The sequence below is a fragment of the Trachurus japonicus genome, chromosome 21 (genome assembly GCF_045865225.1).
Source record: "Trachurus japonicus isolate A0001 chromosome 21, Traja_1.0".
In the NCBI taxonomy this organism is placed as follows: domain Eukaryota; kingdom Metazoa; phylum Chordata; class Actinopteri; order Carangiformes; family Carangidae; genus Trachurus; species Trachurus japonicus.
The window spans coordinates 29,395,096-29,419,455 of record NC_140927.1 but is presented as its reverse complement, the minus strand read 5'-3'; the positions used below and the strand labels follow the sequence as shown (position 1 = coordinate 29,419,455).

Below are 24,360 nucleotides of genomic sequence, written 5' to 3'. Positions count from 1 at the left end.
TAAACTTTACTTCCTTTAATTCCCTGCTTTAGCTGATCTGTACATCCTTACTGTAATATTTTAATTATTGTAAAGGTTTTTATGAATCCTAAATGTTTCTACTGTTGCTCTAATTCTTGACACTTTAATTGTGCTTTTGCTGTCACTTTACTGTTACTCAACATTGGTGTTTCTTGTGTCTAAAAGCTTTTAATTCATCTTTTGCTCAACTACACTGTAAATGAAGTCTCTGCCTCAGTGTGTTCCTGAGTTAAAGCAAAGTTTTAATGAATGAATGAATGAATACTCTCCCTGTAAAATGACTCTACTGTGTACTTAAAGTGTTTTTCTATTGACCAACACACCAACAGTCTGGTATGTGGCCTCTGCAGGTGAAAGAGTTAACGGGTAAAGAGTGAACGACTCACAGTGATCTGACACCAGACACAGTGCAGGCCCGTCAGGCCCTGGTAGCACTTGATGCTTCTGTGACAGCGATCGCACTTTGTCGGAGAGTTTCCCTCCATCCACACGTGCTGCATAGCCTGAAGGGCGAAAGGCAGAGAGAGAGACAGAGAGAGAGATTCAGCGGCTTAATTTAATTAGTTAATCAGACTGGATGTGACATTATTTAGGATTTAGAACTGGAGCTAAAAAATGACTGTAACAATTGAGACATCATGTCGCTTTGCTGGATAATAAAGTAAAATTTTCCCTTTTGTTCACAATACACAGCTGATTTGTCCCTGTGTTGCCTCAATGTAAGTTTTTTTTTGACAACTATTCACTTCACTATTGATTATTCTGCAGTTTATTGATCTTTTTTTCCCGCTGTCACTGTTTAGTAGTGTAGAAAAAAGACTGATGTGAAGCTGACAACAAAAACACAGATTTTTTATTCACAATCATGAACTGAAAAAAGGAAAAAAGATCATTTTGAGAGACTTTAAATAACTAATGATTGTTTTTTTTCTGATTGATGATTGACTTTAGAGTCTAAACCGTAGACTTCATAACACTGCAGAGACACGACGACTCCCTGACCCAAATAAAAAGCTGCTTATTGACAGGAGGGTTTTTCCCGCGGCCCAACGGCGACTTGAGGTCGTGACCCTGAGCTGAATGAGAGGACAGAGCTCTACAGAGGAAAACCATCATGTGACCTGAGTCAGAGAAATCATCTTCAACCAGTCGATCACGTCACTGCTGAAACAGTGAACACAGAAGAAGAAAACCCTGCACGACCTCACTCAGTTTCCGGTCAGTGTTGTTGTCTCAGTACTCTACAGCGGTGTTTCCCAGCCATTGGGACGTGGAAACATTTATTCATTTAATTAATTTTAAGTAAATATTCCCATCAGAGGTGAGGAGAAATGCATTGTAATGAATGTAATGAAGCCATAGCAACACATTAGACTCTGAAATGGCACAACCCAGAGTTAGCTTTTTTTTAAATTTAACAATAATAATAATAATAAAAACACGTTCTAGGTCCTTTGGATTAAAAAAAAAAAAGGCTGTAGGGGAAGCACTGCTGATGTATCGAATATGCTATGGCAGGTGGTTCTCAAACTTTTTTACATGAAGAACCCCTAAACCACGGACCCCCAATTGGACAAGTTTTGAAGCAAATACCTTAAAATACACAAATATTTGTTCCGAGAATGAAGAGCATGACTTTTTTAGTCAGTGTACGTTTAAATTAGGGAGGAATTAAGATTTCTAAAAAAAAAAAAAAGTTGAAAATGTTCTAGAAAAAAAGTGGAAAAATTTCTCCCAAAAAAAAAAAAAAGTTTTAAAAGAATTCTAGAGAAAGTGGCTAATCATTTTTTTTTTTAATTTCTCCTAAAAAAAAAGTTAAAACATTTTCTAGAAAAGAGTGTAAAAATGTCTCCCAAAAAAAAATTCTAGAAAAAGCAGTTAATCTTTTTTTTTTAATTATTTCTCAAAAAATAAAAAAATAAAAAAATCTAGAAAAAGTGGTAAAATTCAAACATTTCTCAAAAAAAAAAAAGTTTAAAAGTTCTAGAAAAAAGGGGTGAAATTTTCAAGAAAAAGTTGGGTTCCACTTTTGTAGAACCATTAACACGTATGAGTGAGGGGGGGACTGGTGGTTCCAACACTGTGTGTGTACTTACGTTGGTGTGTCTACGTGACTTGGCGTAGGTGCTGATGCAGGCAGCGATGTCTTTGGACACACAGCGCTCGTGCACTGTGTACTTGCATACTGCAGGAAAACAACAACAACAACAACAACAACATTTACACTCATTGCCTCCAGTCCACACCCATCAGGTGAAAACACAATCTAATAACAAGGTTCACAACGTCACGCTGATGATTTCAGACCATGAGTGACAACAACAACATCGACCTCCAGAGCTGCACAATTCAACCAGAGATGGAATTACATATTATGGGATGTTAATGTTTCTTTAACGACTCTGATTCACTCACAGGAAAAACTAACAACTTCACTTTGAGTCAGAGGCAGAGACAAGAAGAAGACAATAAGATCAGATGACGATGGGAGGGGCAGACGGAGAGATAATGACAGAGGCTGGATCGAATTTAAGAGCGAATTTTGTGAAAATGCGCAAAAAGCAAACGCAAATTTATGACCGTTTCCATTCGTTATTGTTTTGCGATTATTGGGAGAGGAGGAGTGCGCCGTGAGATTACGTCATAAGAGAGCGTGAATGTATCCAACAGTTGACACTCAGCTGACACTCAACATCATGGACAATTTACATACTTTCCGGACTATAGACGCACGTGTATAAGCCGCACCAGCTACATTTTAAAAGAAAATACTGTACATATAGGCCGCACTTGAATATAAGCTGCAGGTTTTCATGTTGTAAATGTAACATGAGATATTTACACAGAAAGACAGTCGGGAACTGTGCAAGTCCGCTCGCTTTTCCGCTGTTTTGGTTACGCTCCTCTTGCCCATGTGCATCTGTTGACAACAAAGCGGTGGATAACGTTACATAACGATGTTACGGCGTGTGATTGTGTAGTCTTAACCGTCATGAACAAAACATTACTACGGGTTACGGAGCGCGTTTGTGTCGCGGTGTGCAGAGACGAGAGCTGGGACACCGGGGCGTCGTTCTCCATTTGTTTGGATGTCGCTGGGTGAAGTCCAGCAGCACTTCACCCACAAACTCTGGCTCAATTCGCATAATCTGTTTCCATAACAAAGTCGCATTTTCATTTAATCGATACGCTGACAAATCCCCCCCCCCAAAGCGCCAAAACTTTTATGCTCATTTACTGCCTTTTTTCACATTTCTGGCGTTTCCATTCAAGTATTTATTCACAATTTTTGAAAATGCGAATAAAAAAAGGTGGATGGAAACGCAACTAGAGACAGGAAGAGGAGGAAGAGGAGGAAGAGGAGGAAGAGGAAGATCAAGAGGAAGAGGAGGAAGAGGAGGAGACTCACAGGAGCAGCAGAGGCCCTGCTTGCGGACGCCGAGCAGCATGGTGTGGCAGTAGTTACAGTACGCTGGTTTGTTGAAGTGCTTCAGACGCCAGACGTGCTGCCCGTCCTCCTGTACGTTCTGCAAACACACAACAGACACACAACAGACACACACACAACATGATGGAAACTATTCTTTTAATGGGACAGAGTCGACTCTCACAAACAGACCGGACCAAACCGCCTCTAACTCAAACTGCTCCACGTGTTAAATAAACCTCAATCTAAGTTATAGCCGACAACATTTGTTACCACATCACAGCGTCTGACGCAGCTTCGTTTGAACCTGCAGTAAATAATTTTTGTGTCGTTTCTCAGAAACCACTGGGATGTTTGTTTTCAACCTTCACAGGATCTTTTCTAAGTATTTTTTCTTTCTTTATTATATTTTCAAGCTGTGACAGTGAATCTCATCACTGTCACAGCTTGAATTTAATATTTTATCTATTGTTGGAAGATATTTTCAACACAATATTCTGATCAGAGAAAATTATATTTCCCTCTGAAGGGGAATTGTATATATATATATATATATATATATATATATATATATATATATATATAAAACATATACTATATAAACTACTTCAAACACCGGTGGTGAGTGTGAGAGGCAGCCAGCATGATCACACAAACGAACAAGAGAAAGGGGTGCAGTCCTCAATAATCTGAGCTTCAAGGGAAAAAAAAAAAAAAATATATATATATATATATATATATATATATATGTGTGTGTGTATATATATATATATATATACACATATGTGTGTGTGTGTGTATATATATGTATATATATAAACAAAGTGTAAGGTAAGAATACCAGAAAAAAAAGATTTGTTGTACTAAAAATAATCAGTTAAAAAGTGTGAAAAAACCCCACACAAGGGAATCTGCACAGTCTTGTCCATCCACACACCCCCACACACACACACACACACACACACACACACAGAGGCAGGTCCGTACCGTGTCCATGCCCAGCAGCACCAGTAGAGGGATGGTGGTCAGTCCTCCTCTGATCCACTCCTCCAGGGTGACGGTCCCGTCGCGGTCGTAGTCGATCTCTTCCATCATCTCCTTCAGGATCTACACAACCACAAAGAATCTGTCTGAGCTGCACAACCAACGACTCAACAACTCAACAACTCTTCTGTTGAATAATGTTTTTTAAATTAAAAACACAATTGAATTACAGCACAGTATCAGCCCAGCTGTGATGTAAAGAGGACGACCACGTAAGATGAGTAAAGCTGAGTTACAGTTCGTATCTGAAGCCCAGAGAAAGTGAATTCATAGAAAAGATGTTTTTAAAAGTGGATCAAAACTCCACAAACCGTAGATACAGTGGAGAAAATAAGTATTTGACCCCCTTTTGATTGTTGCCCTTATTCCACTTGATCAAATGTAAATCAATTTATAACCTTTATATGATGATATTATTCCTGGGTGTTTTATTGATATTCTGTCTCTTTCTGTTAAAACAAACTTTACCATAACAATCAGCAGGAGATCAAATACTTATTCTCCCACTGTAGGTAAAGCAGATCCCAGAACAGGCTGTAAAAAGTTGTTATTAAAACCTTGAAACCAACTGCAGACTGGTGTGAGGTGTGACGTGTTTTGTCTCTTCTAGTTTTTGTGAGGACGAGTCTCACCGTCTCATTCTGTGTGTTCGTTGTCTGTGTTGTGAAAAGCATGAATGAAGCTGATTACAACCGTCCTGAACGGGGGGAACGGAGGTGTGAAACTCTGTCCGTGTGTTTTCTGGAGAGTCGTTTGTCTTTGTTTCACTCTGTCTCCAATAATTTACTGTAGTTTTTTGTCAGGTGAGAGTCAATAATGACACAAGCCTCACAGAGGGAGAGGTGTGTGTGTCTGTGTGTGTGCGTCAGACTTTATTGCCACCGTGTGAGCGTGTCTGTTTGCTCACCGGCCTCAGTTCTGTTGAATCCCACTCCAGATACTCGGCTACATGAACCATCTGATTGATGATACGATCCAACTCCTGCAAGAAGAGAAGAGAAGAGAAGAGACACACAGCAGAGGGATGTAAACCACTAAAACACACACACACACACACACAGTTCAACCAGGAGCACGAGGTGTGAGAAATGTTAAAAACGTTCCCCTCTGTGACCTCATACATGTGTGTGTTGATATTAAACTGAGCAGAACCAACGAGCGAGCGCTGATCTCATGTAAACACTGGAGTTGGGTTTCTATTCCTGGAGCTGCTGCTGCTGCTGCTGCTGCTGCTGAGAGCTAAAGGCCAACGACAGAGACAAAACACAGAGAGGAGGAAGACGAAGAGGAGGAGGATGAGGAAGAGGAGGATGAGGAGGAGAAGCAGAGAGTCCAGGGTTCCTACAGGTTCCTTCAGGTTAAATTCAAGTCTTTTTAAGACCTTTTTAAGACCATTTATATAAAAATGTAAGACCTATTTCACTGCCCTACCGGCAAAGAAAAGTGAAATCCTCAAATTCAGAGCGTTTACTGTAAATTAACTGTATCATCCCACTATTTTTCTGCTCTTTGTGCTCTGCTAGGGATGTAACAATATCAAAATCTCACAATATTACAACACCTCAATAACAAGTCATGGTATTTATTGCAGTATCATAAGGCATCATGATATCAAAATCTCACTGTATGATAATACCATATAAGCTCCACAGTACAAGATTTATTCCACTATCCATAAGTCAACAAGAAGAACATTGATCAAAAATAATCCTGGTTGACAAATGAAACTTTTGACGAAAAATGCAACATGGAGAAGTTAAATACAGCACAACTTTTAAGACCCAGAAATCAAAATTCAAGACTTTTTCAAGTGTTTTTAAGGTATTATTTCCAAATTCATAAATTGAATGCTTTTAAGACTTTTTTAAGACCCCACGGGAACCCTGAGAGACGGGCCACTCACCGAGCTGTCCAACACCCCGTTGCCGTCGGTGTCGTAGAGCCGGAACATGACTAGAGGAGAAGGAGAGGAGAGCAGAGATCCCATGAGGAGTCGGAGCAGAGCAGAGCCGGTCAGGTCCAAGTCTCAATGAGCTCTGTTCCCTGGACGCGGGGTTAAAGCAGAACGCCGAGCTACTTCTGGACCGGTGTTGCATGGAGGAGGAGGGGGGGCGGGGGGGTTAGTTAGCAGAGATTACAGGATCCTCATGTACTGTTTGTAAATATAGAGGCTGAGACACTGAGATAGTGAGAGGAAGGTCAGGGATTAAGGCCTGGGAGGGAGGAGGAGGCAACAGGCTCATTAGTATGGCTGTCAACCTGAGCACACACACACACACACACACACACACACACACACAGGTGCTCAGATCAGATTTTTTGCTCAGATCTGATCTTTTGTTCTTTTAAAATGTGGCATACTGGGCTCCTACACTTTTTTTTCCAGACCCTAATTTCCAGACTTCTCGGTAAAAAAAAACATTTGAGTAATTATTATTAGTGTATCATGTAAATAAATCATGCAATTAATTTCACTTCCCAAACCCATCTGTATCTGCACACACCTCCCAACATTCAAGACCATGCTCAAAACACACCTTTATAAAACTCAAATACGGCTCAGAGGTCTGTGTGGATGCAGAGACTAGTGTCTTGGTCTTGTTTCAGTCTCCATCGAGCTGGACTCGGGATTTTTTCTCCAGACCAGACCAGTCCAGACCACAGCTGCATTGACATCTTCCATTTTTAAAACATAAATGTCTCTCTGTCACTGTCTCACTTTGGTTTATGTGATGTAATTCAATAAATTACAGATAAATCAAATAGTTGTACTAAAGTCTCTGCTTGTGTTAAACCATCTGAACAACTTGGTGTCACCAGTGTCACAGTGGGAGGAGACTTCAGCAGGTTCTGTGCTGTGTTCTTCTGTTCAATACAAACTCTGTTTACATTAAATATGGTTTAGATTTGAGATCAAATCATCTTTTCTTTTTAAACTGAGGAGGAAAAATGTAAATATCAAGACACATGGTTATTATGAAGACAACACAACACTAGCGGAGATGAAGCCAGGAGCCCACCTCTCCTGGCTTCATCTCCGCTAGTGTTGTGGTCGAGACCACCTAACCCGAGATCTAGACAAGACCAAGACTTTGAGGGGGTTGAGTTGAGACCAAGTCCAGGACCGAGACCAAAGCAATGCGAGACCATTTCCAAGACCATCACTGTATTCAGTACCAGTCCTCATAATAATCATAACACATAATAAGTGTCTTGATATTTACATTCTTCCTCCTCAGCTAAAAAGAAAAGATGATTTGATCTAAAATCTAATGTCAACAGCAAAATGTGACAAATGCAAAAAAAAACAACAACAACCAGTTATGGAAGTCGTCTGAATCTGATTTGAAGTAAATCCGGTCTGGGTGAGATCTGAATGTTCACACGACTTCAAAATCATCTGACTTCGTCTCTTGACCCCCGAAAATCTGATTTGGGACACTTCTGCCTGCAGTCTGCACGTAACCATGGACACACACATTGCAAACGACAGCTGCCGCCACTCGATCTCGATCTCGATCTCGACCTCCGCCCACACACACACCCCGTCCCCCCCTCCCCTCGTCCCCCGTGTCACTCACACTCCAGCTTGTCCTCCGGCGTCCCCCTCTCCAGCAGCGAGAGGTAGCAGACGATGTCCTTGAGGAAGACCACCTGGGGCGGCGGCAGGGGGGGGCCCTTCTGGGGCGACGGGCTCCTCCGCAGCGACAAGTGCTTCTCAGAGTGGCTCCGCTCTGTCGAGGGACGCAAAACACACAGAGTGTTCACAGCTACGCACACACACACACAGCACCCATCACTACACACACACACACACACACACACACACACAGCACCCATCACTACACACACACACACACACACACACACACTGGGCCAACAGAGTGAACGACTCATTGAAGGATCAAAAACCAACTCTGACGCTGCAGCTGCAACGGGCAGCACAGAGACAAAAGCGAAGCGCGGAGAACAGGTGGACAAAGACTCTGTTGTTTACACTGCAGACAGAGGACGGTGATGTCGCAGGCTGCTGACCAACAACAATATGACATCATGTGACAGATCTGAACCAGACCATGTGGAGCAGCAGCACCTGGACCTGACCTCAGTTAAAGGGATAGTTCACCCGAAATTGAAATTTCACTCATTATCTACTCACCCTCATGTGGACTAAGGGCTGGGAGAAGTTTCAGAGTCCTCCGTGGCTTCTCTGAGTTACAGGGGGTCTCGGCGTAGAAGTGCATGTCAATATAACGGTTGCAAATGGATACCAACTGTCTTCGTAACAAAAAGACACACCAAAAAACATCCAAATATACCTCCATGCTGCTCGTATGTAATGTCCGTCTTGTATTGAAGCCCCGAAATGTGAAATTGTTCCGAAAAAATTAAATAAGTCTATATTTCAAGCTTGTTTGTCTGCCAGCGTCAGTGCGATTACTGACGCTGGCGCAAATCGCGCGGGATTTGGACGGACCAGGAAGAGGAGCTTCCGCTGCAAACAAGCTTGAAATTTTTTCGGAACAATTTTGCATTTCGGGGGTTCAATACAAGAGGGACATTACATATGAGCAGCATGGAGGTATTTGGATGTTTTTTGGTGTGTCTTTTTGTTACGAAGACAGTTGGTATCCATTTGCAACCGTTATATGGACATGCACTGCTACGTCGAGACCCCCTGTAACTCAGAGAAGCCACGGAGGACTCTGAAACTTCTCCCAGCCCTTAGTCCACATGAGGGTGAGTAGATAATGAGTGCAATTTCAATTTTGGGTGAACTATTCTTTTAACTACACCTGGTTTGTCTCCAGTGAACAGGAAGTATCAACTTTTATTAGACGTCTTTTGTCATCGTTGGACCGAGGCCCAGAGAATAAAGGACGAAGTGGAGAAGGAAACCAGAGCCAGACCTCAGGATATTCTACATCTGAAACTATAGTCAATCCTGTTGTAACTAAACTCACACAGCAACACAAACATGACCAGCCCCAGAAACTGCATCATATGAGTGGACAGTCGCTGTAGAGAATAAACTGAATATTTGTCAGTTAAGTTTTTGCTTGAAAAATAACTAAAAAATGTTAAAATAGTTGCAGCTTTTCTGAATAACAAATGCTTCTGATGAAAAAAACAACCAATAAACCAAATAAAAATATGAGGTCATGTGGCAACAACTAAAAAGAGAAGACATGATGTGATGGATTTAAATATAAAAAGTCCCAAAATCGATTTTAAAAGATAAAAAAATGAAACAAATCTGCTGGCTGTCGGCCTCCATCTCCTTAGAATTTAAAAGGCAGCATGTTTAACTGCACTATCTTTTTTTAATAAAGAGTAGGGGTGGGAGAAAAAATCGATTCACATAGATATCGCGATATCTTTTTCGACGATTTTTAAATCGATTTTTTTTTTCAAAAATCTTTTTTTTTTTTTTTGAAAAATTTTTTTTTTTTTTTGTGGAATTTTTTTTAATATTGTTCAATGTGTATTTGTTAGCCTCTTTTACATACAGAGAGTACAGGTTTTGAAAAGGGTTTAAGTTCACTTTATAATGGAGTATGTTAATTTATAGGCTCCTACAGTGTTTGTGTGCAGATAAATGTTAAAAATGCGACTAAAAATCGAGAGAATCGGCAATATCGTAGAATCGCAATTTAAATCGAATCGCCATCCAAAAAATCGTTGAAGAATCGAATCGGGAGAAAAGCATATCGTCCCAGCCCTAATAAAGAGGCACTTTTAATTGTGTTACTTAATCAATATGTGATATTGCTTTTATGCAACAGTTTCAACAATTCCATCTCAGCATGGATAAATGTTTAAAACTCAATAAATGTGAAAAAGACACTTCAGTCATTCTGTCTTGCAAAGCAGACTGGAGTAGATCATGAGGATCCTTTGCACACCGATAGACTGAAGCAGAAATCATTAGGAATCAAATCGTTTTGAATCCAAAATCGATTTTGAATCGAATCGTAGCCACAAAAATCAGAATTGAATCTAATCTTGAGATAGTAAAAGATTCCCACCCCTACTGGACGGTTAAACCTGACTGTCCCCCTGCTGTTGGTCTCACCTGGGGAGAGTTTGGGGGACGCTGGGGACCGGGCGGGAGCGGCGTTGGGGGTCAGGGCGTTGCTGCTGCTGCAGCAGCCGCCCTCTGAGGCCTTGACCTGGGTGCAGGGGGACCGGTGGGGCCCCCCCGGCGTCTGGCCCCCGGTCCCTGAACGCTGCGAGGAGGAGCGAGACGAACACGGGGAGGTGGTGGCTCCGGAGCCGGCGGCGGTGCCCGAGTGCTCCGGTGTGTGGCGGCCCATCGCTGACAGGATGCTTTTACCGTTCATCCCTGAGGAGGAGGAAGAAGGAGAAGAAGATGGAGAAAAAGATGAGATTAGTGGAAGAGAAAAGATGGAAACAGTTCAAGGTGAGGAGGAGCAACATGAATTGAAATTGAATTGAATTGAACTGAATTGAATTGAATTGAATTGAATTGAATTGAAAGCCTTTATTGTCATTAATACATCAGTACAACGAAATTATGTTGCTACTCCACTACTGTAGGTATGCAATCAATAAATAAATAGTAAAATAGTAGCCTGACAAGCCAGACTATATCATTAACATGTCTAGTCTGGAAACGACCGGTAGACCTCGGCTCAGTCCAGGGGGCGGGATGAAGGCTGTCTTTCAAACAGCCTCTGCACGCAACAGGGTAGCGCTACAGCCAATCAGAGCAAAGAGCAGGATGACGTTAGCCTGACAAGCCAATTAAAATGTATGTCGTCATGGCGTTAAGCCCGCCCAACGACTCTCTAAACAGATAGAGCGCTGTGATTGGTGAACACAAACGGTGTTCGAGACTCAAAAAGTTCCTACGGCTCGTTTCTAGACCCACCTACGGAGCAAATAGATTTGCTGCTGCTAGGGTGCAGCTAGATTTCTAAGCTAAGTAAAATAGTAAAAACAATAAAACAATAAATAAAACCAACAACATCTATACAGAAAGTGCAAGAAATGGAGAAATGAAGAAACACTGTAAAAAATTCACAACAGGTACAAACAGCTCAGGACGCAGGGAGGGACAGGAAGCAGGTGAGACCACCAGACCAGGTTGAACCTTTCACAATAAAAGCATCAAGTCACTCACAGCAACAAAACAACACACACACACAGGAGGTCACAGCCGGCAGGACCCCGACCCCCCCCTCCTCCCTCCTGGTGGGGGTCCGGCTGCTGCTCTGGTACCTGTGATGGGGGCACAGGCCACTTCAGTCTGAATAGAGATGCCGGCGTCTATGGAGCGGGTTTCTGCCGGTCGGTCAGAAGGAAAGAGAGAGAGACGACGGCGGCAGCAGCAGCAGCAGCAGCAGCAGCAGCAGGAGAGAGTGAACAGCAGTGAAGAGGAGGAAACTAGTACAGAGTAATACTGGATACAGCAGGAAAGGTACTGGATACAGTATAATACACTGCTCAAAAAAATAAAGGGAACACTTAAACAACACATTGTTACTCCAAGTATATCACACCTGTGTGAAATCAACCTGGGATGATCATTTTGATTTACATTGATCATTTTTATGTTATTTTGTTCTCAACACACTCTACTATATATATTTTAAACTGCAATATTTCATTAATTGAGATCTAAGATGTGTTGTTTAAGTGTTCCCTTTATTTTTTTGAGCAGTGTAAATACTGTATACAACATAAGAGTACTATATACAGCATAAAGAGTACTGTATACAGTATAACACATACTGTATACAACATAAGAATACTGTATACAGCATGAAAAATACTAGAGCACAATAAATACTGAATACATCATAAAAATCACTATATACAGTAAAGCATGAAAAATACTGTATACAGCATAATAAATACTGTATACAATATAAGAATACTGTATACAGCATGAAGAGGACTGGATACAGTATAACACATACTGTATACATTATAAAAAATATGATATATACAGCATGAAAAATACTATATACAGCACAGTAAATACTGTGTACAGATGTACACATCATAAAAATACTATGTACAGCATAATAAATACTGTTTGCATAACAAAAAATAATAATAAATACTGCATTAAGTATAAAGAATACCATATACAACTTAATAAATACTGTATACAGTATATAACTACTATATACAGAAAAGAATACAAAGAATGTGGATAGTATTACAGTATATACAATATAAAATACTATATCCCATATAAATACACTATGAACAGCAAAGAATACCATACAGATAAAAACAAACTACGTCCAGCGTAAAAAATACTATATAAATGTAAAACCGTTTTATACAGTATATTATACACAATGTAAAGAATATTACATTCACTATACTGTATAGAAGTACTACTATCAAAGTATAAAATATAAGAAAGACTATCCACAATACATAGAATACTCTATTTAGGAAAAAAAAAAATTCTAAAAAGTAAATAAAAAGACTGGAATATAAAAACCTTTCTGTGTCTGGGAGTATATTAAAAACACTACACGGTATAAAGAAAGCTGTATCCAGGCAACAGTTCTCCACCAAAGCCAGAAACATGTTGAGTTAAGTGAGTGCACCAAAATAAAAGCCCCAGAAACATTACAGTACATGATATTATATTATATTGGTAGACAGAGGCTTGCTGACACTGTGTGTTGTCGGGGCAGATCTGGGGTCAGTATAACTCATTGAAGCTCATCGTCCTGAGCTTCAGATATAAAAACCACCTGCTGGATAAAGGATTGATTATAATTAATTAATAAATACAAGAGGACTGAATCACAACCGTCAATAATAAAAACCATCAGTGGAGGGTTTGATCAGTGTGATCGGCTCGGCCTGGTTCATGTTCCTCAGGACGTCCAGCAGGTGGCAGCGCAGCCCGCCCTCAGCTAAAGGGAACTTCACTCTAACTGCATCTACTGAAGTACACACTATTAAGCTGAGCAATAATCCAGTCTGGCAAGTATAATATCTTATCCCTGTTTCGTCCCGTCTGTTTTGTTCCTGTTAAATGAATGACTGATATTAAGACCACTACCAACTTGTTTAAATGCAATCAAATGTAAGGCGTAAAATGTAAGATTTCACATTAAGATGTCTATTTGACTGATAAGATATTGAAAATGTGATATGTTTTTTACATCTCTTGTACGTCTCGATGTAAGGTACTTCGGACCCCAGGAAGACGAGCTTGTGCCATTGTTTGGCATCAGCTAATGGGGATCCTTTTAAATAAATATAAATAAAAGCATTAATTAAGCATTCATAAATACTGAATTCTTCATTCATAGCGCATGAATACATTAGTATGTAGTTTATAAATACAGTTAGTGCTTATCAATGATGAGTAAAACATTTATAACTGTTTTTATAAACTACATACTAATGAGTATTCATGTGTTATAAATGATGAATTCAGTATTTAATGCTTAATAGTGTGTGTACTTACTATAAAGTGTTACCGTCTATTTTACCTACAGTATATATTCTATCCTGATAAGCAGAATAAGGAATCGAGCTGATCATTATAGTGTAGAGAATATCATTTTAGTCAGTGGATCATTTTTTATCAGATTTTAGCTTTTAAAACATGAATCTTTGCCGTTTCTCTTTGACAAACTGAATCTTTTGACTTTGGACTGAGACTTGACACTAAGCTCACTGAGACACTGAGACCCCCCCCTCTCTCTCTGTGTTTCTCTCTTAACTTTTCTGAGCATTAAACAGATTTCTATTTCCACGGTCCATCTGTGTCCTCAGCTGCTCAGCGATGAGGACACAGACGGACAGACGGACGGACAGACAGGAGCCCACGCAGCACCTGGGTGGAGGGACGGAGGGTTTAAATCAGGAGTGGACACACGGACTTCGCTGCAAATAAATGAAGGGTCAAACAACTGAAACATTAAATAAATACATGTTGCTGCTGAATTACGTTAAACTACATGAACGTGGTCGACGTGGTTGTTTTACAATAGAAGACCTGGGTCCTGGTTTCAAAAACAACAACTTTCTGTTAGAAAACACTTCTGCAGCTCTATGAGTCAGTCTGGTTTCCTCTGAGGTTAAATATAAAAGGCTACTCCCATAACACACTCCACGTGATTGTATTATCAGCCTTTTAAATCGGCCGAGACATCTTGCCAGTTGTCTGACATGATGAAACACTCTGCATTATGTTATAAATATGGACTCAAGGCAGACTGTATTAGTATTACCAAGACTGAATACTGACCATTTAGTACATGACTGCATTAATGAATGAAGGATGATTAATGAATGTGTTCATGTTGTTTTTATGACATTTGAACCTTTTTTTTTAACAGAAGTACGAATGCCCTGAAAATATCAAATGGTGTAACCACAAAAGAATGATACGTATTAATTATTTTATCCACCCACAGTGGATTTAAGTGTAGGTCGACTATTAAAAATATGTTTTTTTTTCTTGAGAAAACTTTAAAGTGAAATAGATTTTTGCTGTATTTCTATATTTAAATTTTAACACAATGTATTTGACAATACTGAACAGGACATAAACCTAAAAACATTGCTTTTCTTCTAAATAATGTGACAATTTATGTAAAAACTGTCAAGAAACATTCCACATTTGAGGTTTTAAAAAAAAAAAACCTCTTTATATCACTTGACATTGGGTTGCATCCCATCATTGACCCATAAACATACTGTATATATACTCAAATCCCTCTCTGTTCTAACTAAATAAAGTTGAACAACTGGATGAATAAAAGTTCAGGCTCATCATTCTAAGAACAAAACACATAAACGTATTTTCTGCGGTGGCTTTTAATCCAGTTTAAATTTAGACACAACCTCTGTTCGATCGAGTCAAACAACAGAATAAAGTCATTGTAGCCATACGGGATGCAGACTTCTTTTTTTTTTTTCCCATTTAAGGACGTTGCAGGCTGGATTGAGATTAAAAATGTGGTTTTATATATATATATATATATATATATATATACCTGCTCTCTGGCTTGGTTTTCTTTTTTTGGAAAGAAACTGAGGAACTAGTGTGAATCTAAACGTAGGATTGAGGCTTTTAACTGGATGAAAACTTCACAAAACAGACAAACACATAGTAAACACAGCAGTAAATTACTCTCAGAGAAGTAGGTAACTAAGAAAACTAAACCGCAAAACTAGAATCTGTTTTCTCCAGTCCTTTTCCTCAACGGTCTCTCTCTGCTAATTCGTCTCTGAGGTGATGATTCATCCTCTCTGTCGGTAACAGCGAACAAACACGGCGGTGGACCGGAGTCAAACAGCTGCAAAACATCATACTGTATCTGCTGCATCATAAGTCTTTCTAGGGAAACTCTGATGGATCGCCTCATCTGTTTTGTTTGGGGAACTGTTTTTCCCACACATACCTACAACATGAGTTCCTCCTCGGACAGAACAAGGAGAGAAACTCATATTTCCCTCATGATCAGGATCAACTGGACCGAGCCTTTCTTAGAATCAGTCCTGGGTTAAATATCATTTCATTTCATTTCATTTCTTTATTTATTGAATTGGGACAGTGCACATTCATCAACACTGACACATTAAGCATCAGTGTAAATGTGCCGGACTTAGCACAACTGCTAAATTTCAGCCGCAGGAAATGTTCAGGACACAATGGAGGAAAACTTCCAGGAATTAAACTGGGAAAGTAGGGATGTTACGATTACTTGTTTTCACAATTAATCGTGGTATTAAACGCCACAATTAATTAATCGTAAAGATTCCTAAATACCGTTACTTTCCAAAAAAGATGATGTCGGACTCGGAACCATATTGGCAGATGTGCGCAAAAATAAAGGTAAATGCACAGATACTGGTCCATTTAACTAACGTAACATTGAATTAGTAGGAATTAAAATGATTAAAATAAATGTAAACATTTGGTATAGATGACAATTAATGACCTGAATGTTTTAAACATTTCCCCTGGGGGATTAATAATTGGTCATTAATAGATACTTAAAATATTGTGTGTAAATAATGAGTAATGTAATTATATTTTGACTATATTTGATTTTACACATTAATAGTGTTGTGAAATGAATTAAAGTGATAGTTCACCCATAATTGAAATTTCGGGAGAAGTTTCAGAGTCCTCTGTGGCTTCTCTGAGTTACAGGGGGTCTCGGCGTAGCAGTGCTTATAACGGTTACCATATAACGGTTGCAAATGGATACCAACTGTCTTCGTAACAAAAAGACACACCAAAAAACATCCAAATACCTCCATGCTGCTCGTGTGTAATGTCCGTCTTGTATTGAAGCCCCGAAATGCAAAATTGTTCCGAAAAAAATTAAATAAGTCTATATTTCAAGCTTGTTTTGTAGCGGAAGCTTCTCTTCCCAGTTCGTCCAATTCTGACGAACCAGGAATAGGACGGACCCTCGTTCGTCCCGGGAAGAGGAGCTTCCGACTTATTTAATTTTTTTCGCGACAATTTCGCATTTCGGGGCTTCAATACAAGACGGACATTACATACGAGCAGCATGGAGGTATTTGGATGTTTTTTGGTGTGTCTTTTTGTTACGAAGACAGTTGGTATCCATTTGCAACCGTTATGGACATGCACTGCTACGCCGAGACCCCCTGTAACTCAGAGAAGCCACGGAGGACTCTGAAACTTCTCCCAGCCCTTAGTCCACATGAGGGTGAGTAGATAATGAGTGAAATTTCAATTTTGGGTGAACTATCCCTTTAATGCATAATAATCGTGATAATCGTAATATCGTGATTATTTCTCTGACAATAATCGCACCAGGAAAATGTATAATGGTGACATCCCTATGGGAAAGGTTTAGGTTGGACATGTAAAACAAAACACAAAGTGCACCTGAGGAAAGACCGGAGATATTATGGGGTTTTTAGGACATAAACTGAGCAGCTGCCTACCCAGTAAACTGGCCCCGGCTCTGGACTGGTCAGGGGAGCAGCCGCCCGTCTTGCTCTTGAAGGAGGTGAAGAGGTGCTGGCACAGCTCCTCTGGGATGTCGTTCTCCAGGTAAGTGGCCATGAAGAGCTGGAAGCCCTCGTAGTCGATGGGCTGCGTGGGAGAAAGGACAGAGCAGGAAGAGGTTAACGCCGTCGGATAAAGCTCGCACTGCAGCCACAGCGGAGAGCAAAAGATTATAGGAGGACGGTTGGTTTTGTCACCACGACCACGAGATGTGACAAATGTGATGAAACTTTTCCATTCAAGTTGATTCTGCCCTGGAATGAAAGAGTCGAGGTGACGTGACGGTTTATTTTTAGTTCTGTTATGGTTTATGGTTTAAAGCAGAGGTGTCAAACATGTGGATGAATCTGCAGAGTGTGAAAATTACACAGAAGACAGAAGGAACTTGTCTCCTCTTTTATTGTTAAAGGAGTTTTCACTGTAATAAGCTTCTGATAGTGTATTATTCTACAGACAAGTTTCAGGTTGTTCATCATGTTTTGTAAAAGGACAGTTCATTAAAGGGATAGTTCAACATTTTTGGCAAGTTGGCCCATTGCCATAATCCCTATAGTCTTAGCAGTAGGTTCGTTACATTTAATTGTCGGTGCAAGCTATTTTTAGAACGGCGGAGCAGAGCCGCGAGCTGCTCAGAGCTACGCTACGGAGGCTAATGGGATTTCTTGGTTTCCCTCATCAAACTCATCAAATACACAATCCAACAACTCCAAAACGCTCTGGTGGACAAGTTGTGACCTGCACATTCACCACGTTATGAGATAATAACAGAACGTTACCAAACAGAGTTGTTTTAGAGGCAAATACAGAGACTGCTTGATGAAAAACTGTCCCTGAAGGCAACGTGCATCAGTTGTTTTGCATGAATTTCTCTCTAAAACAACTCAACAACAGCTGTCTGGTAACGTTGTGTTATTATCTCATAGCGTGGTGAATGTGCAGGTCACAACTTGTCCACCAGAGCGTTGAGGAGTTGCTGGATTGTGTATTTGATGAGTTTGATGAGGGAAACCAAGAAATGAGCCTCCGTAGCGTAGCTCTGAGCAGCTCACGGCTAAAGGTAACAAACCCACTGCTATGACTATAGGGATTATGGCAATGGGCCAATTTGCCAAAATGTTGAACTATCCCTTTCATAATACTTGAATGTCTTCTAGAGTTCTGGTTATTTAAAGGGTTATTATGTTATTATTTATTTCAACTGTGCTGTTCTGTGCCCCCCCTTGAACTAAACTGAGTTTGACACCCCGGGTTTAAAAAAGCCTGGTTTAAATGAAAACACGAGTTTGTGGGTTTTCATACCACGTCCCCACAACTTGGAGGCTTCATGAAAACAAAACAATGTAAAGACAGAAACAGACATTTCTGAGTCAGACAACATGTGATGCCCCCAACTGCCCCCTCTCCCCTCCCTCCCTCCGCCATGTGGTGAGTTCATAGTACCACTGAACTGAACTCAAGGACCCCATGACCTTTGACCCCCTCCCCTCTTCCCCTCTCCCCCTCTGGCGGGGTGACAGACCATCTGTAGTGGATGTCGTGTTATGTCATGTCATGTCATGTTGTGTTAGTGGACAGAATGTGCATGCAGTCTGCCGACACACAGACACACACACACAGTCAGCATGCAGACAGAGGCTTACTTGGTTGAGAACGTCTTGCTTCTGTTAAACAGGTGGAAAAGTGAAGGAGGAGGAAGGAGGAAGAGGAAGAGAAGGAGGAGGAAGGGGAAGAGCGAGGGAGGAGTGGGTAGAAGAAGAGACGGGGTTAGCTGCTGAGAGTGTGAGAACGTGTTCGGTGAAGAAGATGCTGCAGGAGGAAGAGGAGGAGGAGGAGGAAAAGGAAAAGTCGACCACAGACACACAGTCGTTCAGTTGTGTTTTATCGTGCATGACCACAATCACCACAACCGACAATAAACCACTGGATAAACTCATCTGGCTCCACAGCTGCTGTAAGGGCTGAGTTTAAAACAATCGATTTTATGATTCATATCGATCTTCTTTGAAAAGATCCGATATGGATTCATAAAATCCTTAGATCGATCTTTTAATGTGTGCAATTTCCAGTTTCCTCTGGGAGTCTCACAAGACTAACAGGATGAGATCACAGAGCAGTGTGATCACAGATGCTCTTTACATTTTGTTGCGTCCGTTCACTGCTGAAACGTACACACTGCAGGGCTCCAGACTCCAGACTAAAATCTAAAAGTCTGCAAGTACATTTTTCATCTACTTGACCATGTGCAGCCAGGAAATTCACCAGTTTTTTCTTTAAAAACTGGTGAAACGTAGAAGGAGAAGGAGCAAATCTGTCAGTACAGGTGTCAGGTCAATGTGTGAGAGGATCATGAATGAAAAGGAAATGTGAATATTTTGTATGTAAGTCGATTTACATTGTGCGCCCCTAAATGTTCTGCTTGCAGTCCTAAAACTTTAAGTAAGAAGCCACTGTGCTCCTAGTTAAAAGAAACCCTGCATTTATTACAGTACTTGAATTATGACTGTACTGAAGAGTTGCCCTGTTAACTTCTGAAGTGGGTCATGTTAAATAGATAAATGTGTATTAATGTTGCTGCCTTTGGGTAAATTTTTAATGTAAACATTAATCGTTTTTTAATAATGCACCCGGTTGGAGAGTTTCATCTTTGTACGATTTCCAGCTTTAGTTCTGTGAAAATCTCCTTCATAACCAAGAGAAACTGGTGTTAAACCTGAAACATCTCAATGAATCAATATTGAATCAAATCAGAAATCGAATTGATTCAGTAAATCAGTAGCAACACCCAGCCCCAGTCTGCTGCGAATATAGGCTAAAAACCTCTTTATTTAGGATGGCTTTTAATACCCAGTAGCGTGATGACACTTTTATCTTATTTGATTTTGCTGTATTTATTTGCTTTCACTGTTTTTTTCATTGTTTTTATTTATTGCCTGCTGTAAAGCACTTTGGTACACCGAAAGGATTGTTGTAAAGGGCTGTATAAATGAAATACATTTACATTTACATTTGCAGGACAGGACATCCCATCATGTCTCACCACACAGCAGAATCTGAAAACAATCAAACTAAATTAACTTTACATTTCTGAGATCAGTTAATAAAGAAACTGTAAATTAATTAATATACTTTTTTAGTTTTTAGGTTTTGTGGTTTGAATAAGTCCGACCTCAGAGCACTCTGACACCAACCAGGTGTTTCCCCTTCAGTCTGACGTTTAACGATTATTGTGGCTTTTATTGTGGAAACTCTTCACCTTGTATTTCCTGTGGTTTTATGCTCTGTGTGTGTGTGTATTTATGTGTGTTTCTATAATTAGAGCAGATTGATCAGGACAGAGAGGGGGGAATTTATCACCAAAGATTTATTTTATATGAGCGCTGGAATCGATGCGCTGTTTATCCAACGACCACGCCTCATTTCATTTATTTTATTCCATCATCTATATGTTTTCTTTCCAATTTGTCGACCATTGTTTTTACATCTCCTCACTAGTTAACTTACGACTCACACCTGTGACCTCACACTGAATAAACTCCATCATCACGTCGTCTACTGTTCTTAATCTCTACATTCACTCACTCACGTCAGCGTTTGTTTGCCAAGATTGGTTTCTGGGGGTCGGTCTCTCCTCCTCCTCCTCCTCCCGAAAGGTTCAAATCAAATCAAACAAAATCTAAACTAAACAAACGGAGCTTCCACCTTTTCTTTTTCCCTCCCAAGTTACAGTCGCTTCACACCAAAATAGGACAAAGTGAAGCCGATCCCGCTCAGTGGAAATATGTTTCTAATATTCTCCTCTTCTCTTCTCCTCTGTTGTTAAGTGACGGCTGTCATAGAAGACCATGATGATGATGATGATGATGATGATGATGATGATGATGATGATGATGAAGATGATCCTCCTCCTCCTCCTCCTCCTCCTCCTCCTCCTCCTCTCTGGGCCTCGACACTGTTGACCTAACCCGGCCAGGCATCACTCTCTCACATCAACTCTCCTCTCTCTCCTTATTTGGCCAAATCAACCACGAGGCTTTAATTTGCCGAGCGTCGTTAAGCACGGCAGGTTCGGACACGGACACACACACAAAAACACACACACACACACACAGATGGACTAAAAGCTGTGTTAGTGTTTTGATAGATTTCCCCCAGTGCGAGTTCTCGTTCCTCCTGGGGAACATGTTCACCCCCGGGGTCCGGAGTCAGAGAGAGAGACAGACAGAGAGCTGCAGATCTGAACACATCCCCTGAGGGCGGCCATGACACATTTCTACATGCTTCAGTTCAGCCGGGGTATGAAGGAGGAGGAGGGGGAGGGGGAGGAGGGGGCACGGGGGGTAACTGTCCCTGTCTAGACCCCAGACTGGTGGAGCAGGTCTGTCCATCTGAAGGACTGTGTTAGTGTTGTTATTATCAGACGTTTTTCATGTTTTTCTTTTTTAATGTCAAAGTTATTTCAGAGAGGAAACTGAAAATATCTGACGTCTTTAGTTTATCTACACTGATGCATGAAATAATAAAAGAAAATAGAATGAATGAAGGAAGAGAACAGAGGACAGAGAAGTTAGAGTGTTAATCCAAATTTTCTACATCTTTTTGTCCTTGATTGTTTAAAATCTGATTTTTTTCATTTGTACTTTGAAGTCGTCACAGTTTTACACATTGTTCCTGTTACTATAAATAAACACTAGGCAGCTATTTATATCACTCAAAGAGAAACACACACACACACACACAGCTTTACATGTGCTTCCAATTTATAGTTTCACTACAAAAAGCCCAAAGTCCAGTAATAAACCACACGATACTGTGGTGTCTCTGATGTGTTTGTGTGTGTGTGTTGTAGCACCCTGTTTACACTTGGCATTAACATGCTGCCAGATTGTATTTGCACTATTGCACCTGTACGCACGTTTTTTTTTTACTTTTCAAAGCGGTGGAAGAAGCCTTCTTCAATATCCTGAACGCTTTTTAGTTTGCTTTAGAAACTGTAGTATGAGACGCAATGACGTATGATGTATGAATTTGCATAATCACGACTCTACCGCTACTTGATGTCCGTCCAACGCAATGCGGCCGGCTCGCGAAACTCCAATCAAACTATCAAACGAGGCAGCGTTGATCAAATATGATGATCCAAAATGTTTTCAGAAACATAATTCAGTGTGTTGTTTAGCTGTAAAATGAGATCACATGTGACCCGGCCGCCATGTTGAAATCAAGCAAATGTGAAGTGAAGCAAAAATCATATTTTCACTTCTTAAAACCCACTTGTACAGACTTGCTTTTATGTGATGTCATCCAATGATCTATTTTATCTCACAGTTTTACTCAGATGCTCTTTGTTTTACTTTACACTTTCTTTGGTTTTAACTCTTTTATCCAATCTTTTCTTATCTTATTGTATCTCATTTTATTTGTTTTTATCATGTATACCCCCCTTTTATTTATTTTAATTTTAAACTTCATCCTGCATTTTAATTTGAGTCAACCTGTGCGGTCAACCTCTTATGGTTTTATGGCATTTGTGACTTGTCTCTTCTATATTGTTTTGTGAAGCACTTGTGTTTTTAAAGGTGTTATATAAATACAGTTGTTATTATTATTTTCTTTAAACTCCTTCAGACCAGACAGGATCAGAGTTCGGCTGAAAATGAGCTGCAAAATGTAAAAAAAATTTTTTTTAAAGTAATAATAATAAAGCGAGTGGGAAGAGAGCGAGGTCGTAGTCTGAGTAGATTCCACTACAGCTGGCACAGTGGAACCGGTGAGTCATTACACACACACACACTCACAGACACACACACACACACACACACACACACCACACATGATGATAAATGGCAGGAACAGGGCCGTGGTGGCGGTCATCATCGTGGCGCCAGGTGACAGTGCAGCCTGAGAACAGCCCACGTGAAACACTAATTCTGGTTCCCGTGGCGCCGAGCGTCGGGCCGGGGCCGTTCATCATCATGTCGTCGTCGTCGTCGGTTACACTGAGGAGGAGCTCGGAGCAGAGAGGAGGTGATAATGAAGAGGAGGAAGAGAGGGATCATAAACAAAAGGAAATTGTGCTCTTTATTATCATTACATATAAAAATGTGAGGTCGCTCCCGGGGCATTAATGTGAAATTGATGGCGTCCCAGTGACTCGGGGCTTTTTTATCTGACCTCTGCAGATGTGAAAATGCTGCGGGGACGAGTTTTTCTTGCTGGCTCATGATTATAAATCAACAAAAGTTGCAGCCCATAATTTCTTTTCTCCCTGTAACGGGCTGCGGCGGTGGAGCTGTGGAGCTGTGGAGCGGTGGAGCGGTGGAGCTGTGTCTGGCAGTCGCTGGTTATTCAGAGATGAAGCTTCTAGACGAGTGTGAGGCTTTAATGGAGATGAATCACATTATGGACTTTGAGGTGAAGTTTATGGTGTTGGAGGATCTGACACCAGATCAGTCTGCAAGGTGGAACAGCGTCCGGACGTCTGAGGGTTAAACTGAAACGTTGAGTGAATGTTTAACAGCTTCTACAGGAATGTATCCGGGCTTTAACAACATGCTGCATGACGTTATTATTATTAAAGCTGCAGTAAGAAGAGCAGAGATCACATGTTTAATGAGCGAGGACACTCGTTACAACCAATCAAGAAGACACGATCACGAAGGAACGAGTCACGATCTGATTCATCGATCCACTGATCAAACTCTGTGTTTTACGTCATTCATTAGAGCAGAGAGACCTTCACTCGTCCACCAGGCGTCAGATGTCACTGTGTTGCAAACAAAGTCGGTCAGTTTACATATTCTCTATATAACTGTGAATTAGGACAGAACGATTTGGGAATTTAAGATAATCTAATCGCTTTTTTTTT

General features: G+C 40.6%; 1 protein-coding gene across 1 annotated transcript in view; it reads right to left on the bottom strand.

Annotated features, from left to right (window-relative positions):
- dgkg (diacylglycerol kinase, gamma) overlaps window positions 1-24,360 on the bottom strand; it is a 135,219-nt gene that overhangs the window by 97,526 nt on the left and 13,333 nt on the right. Inside the window, exons 3-12 of the mRNA XM_085765051.1 lie at window positions 17,432-17,582; window positions 11,738-11,800; window positions 10,569-10,838; window positions 8,074-8,226; window positions 6,396-6,445; window positions 5,400-5,474; window positions 4,436-4,555; window positions 3,431-3,548; window positions 2,118-2,206; window positions 408-524 (exon numbers count right to left, since the gene is read on the bottom strand). Of these exons, the coding sequence (XP_085621177.1) occupies window positions 408-524; window positions 2,118-2,206; window positions 3,431-3,548; window positions 4,436-4,555; window positions 5,400-5,474; window positions 6,396-6,445; window positions 8,074-8,226; window positions 10,569-10,838; window positions 11,738-11,800; window positions 17,432-17,582 (1,206 nt within the window). The remainder of the gene's footprint in view (window positions 1-407; window positions 525-2,117; window positions 2,207-3,430; window positions 3,549-4,435; window positions 4,556-5,399; window positions 5,475-6,395; window positions 6,446-8,073; window positions 8,227-10,568; window positions 10,839-11,737; window positions 11,801-17,431; window positions 17,583-24,360) is intronic.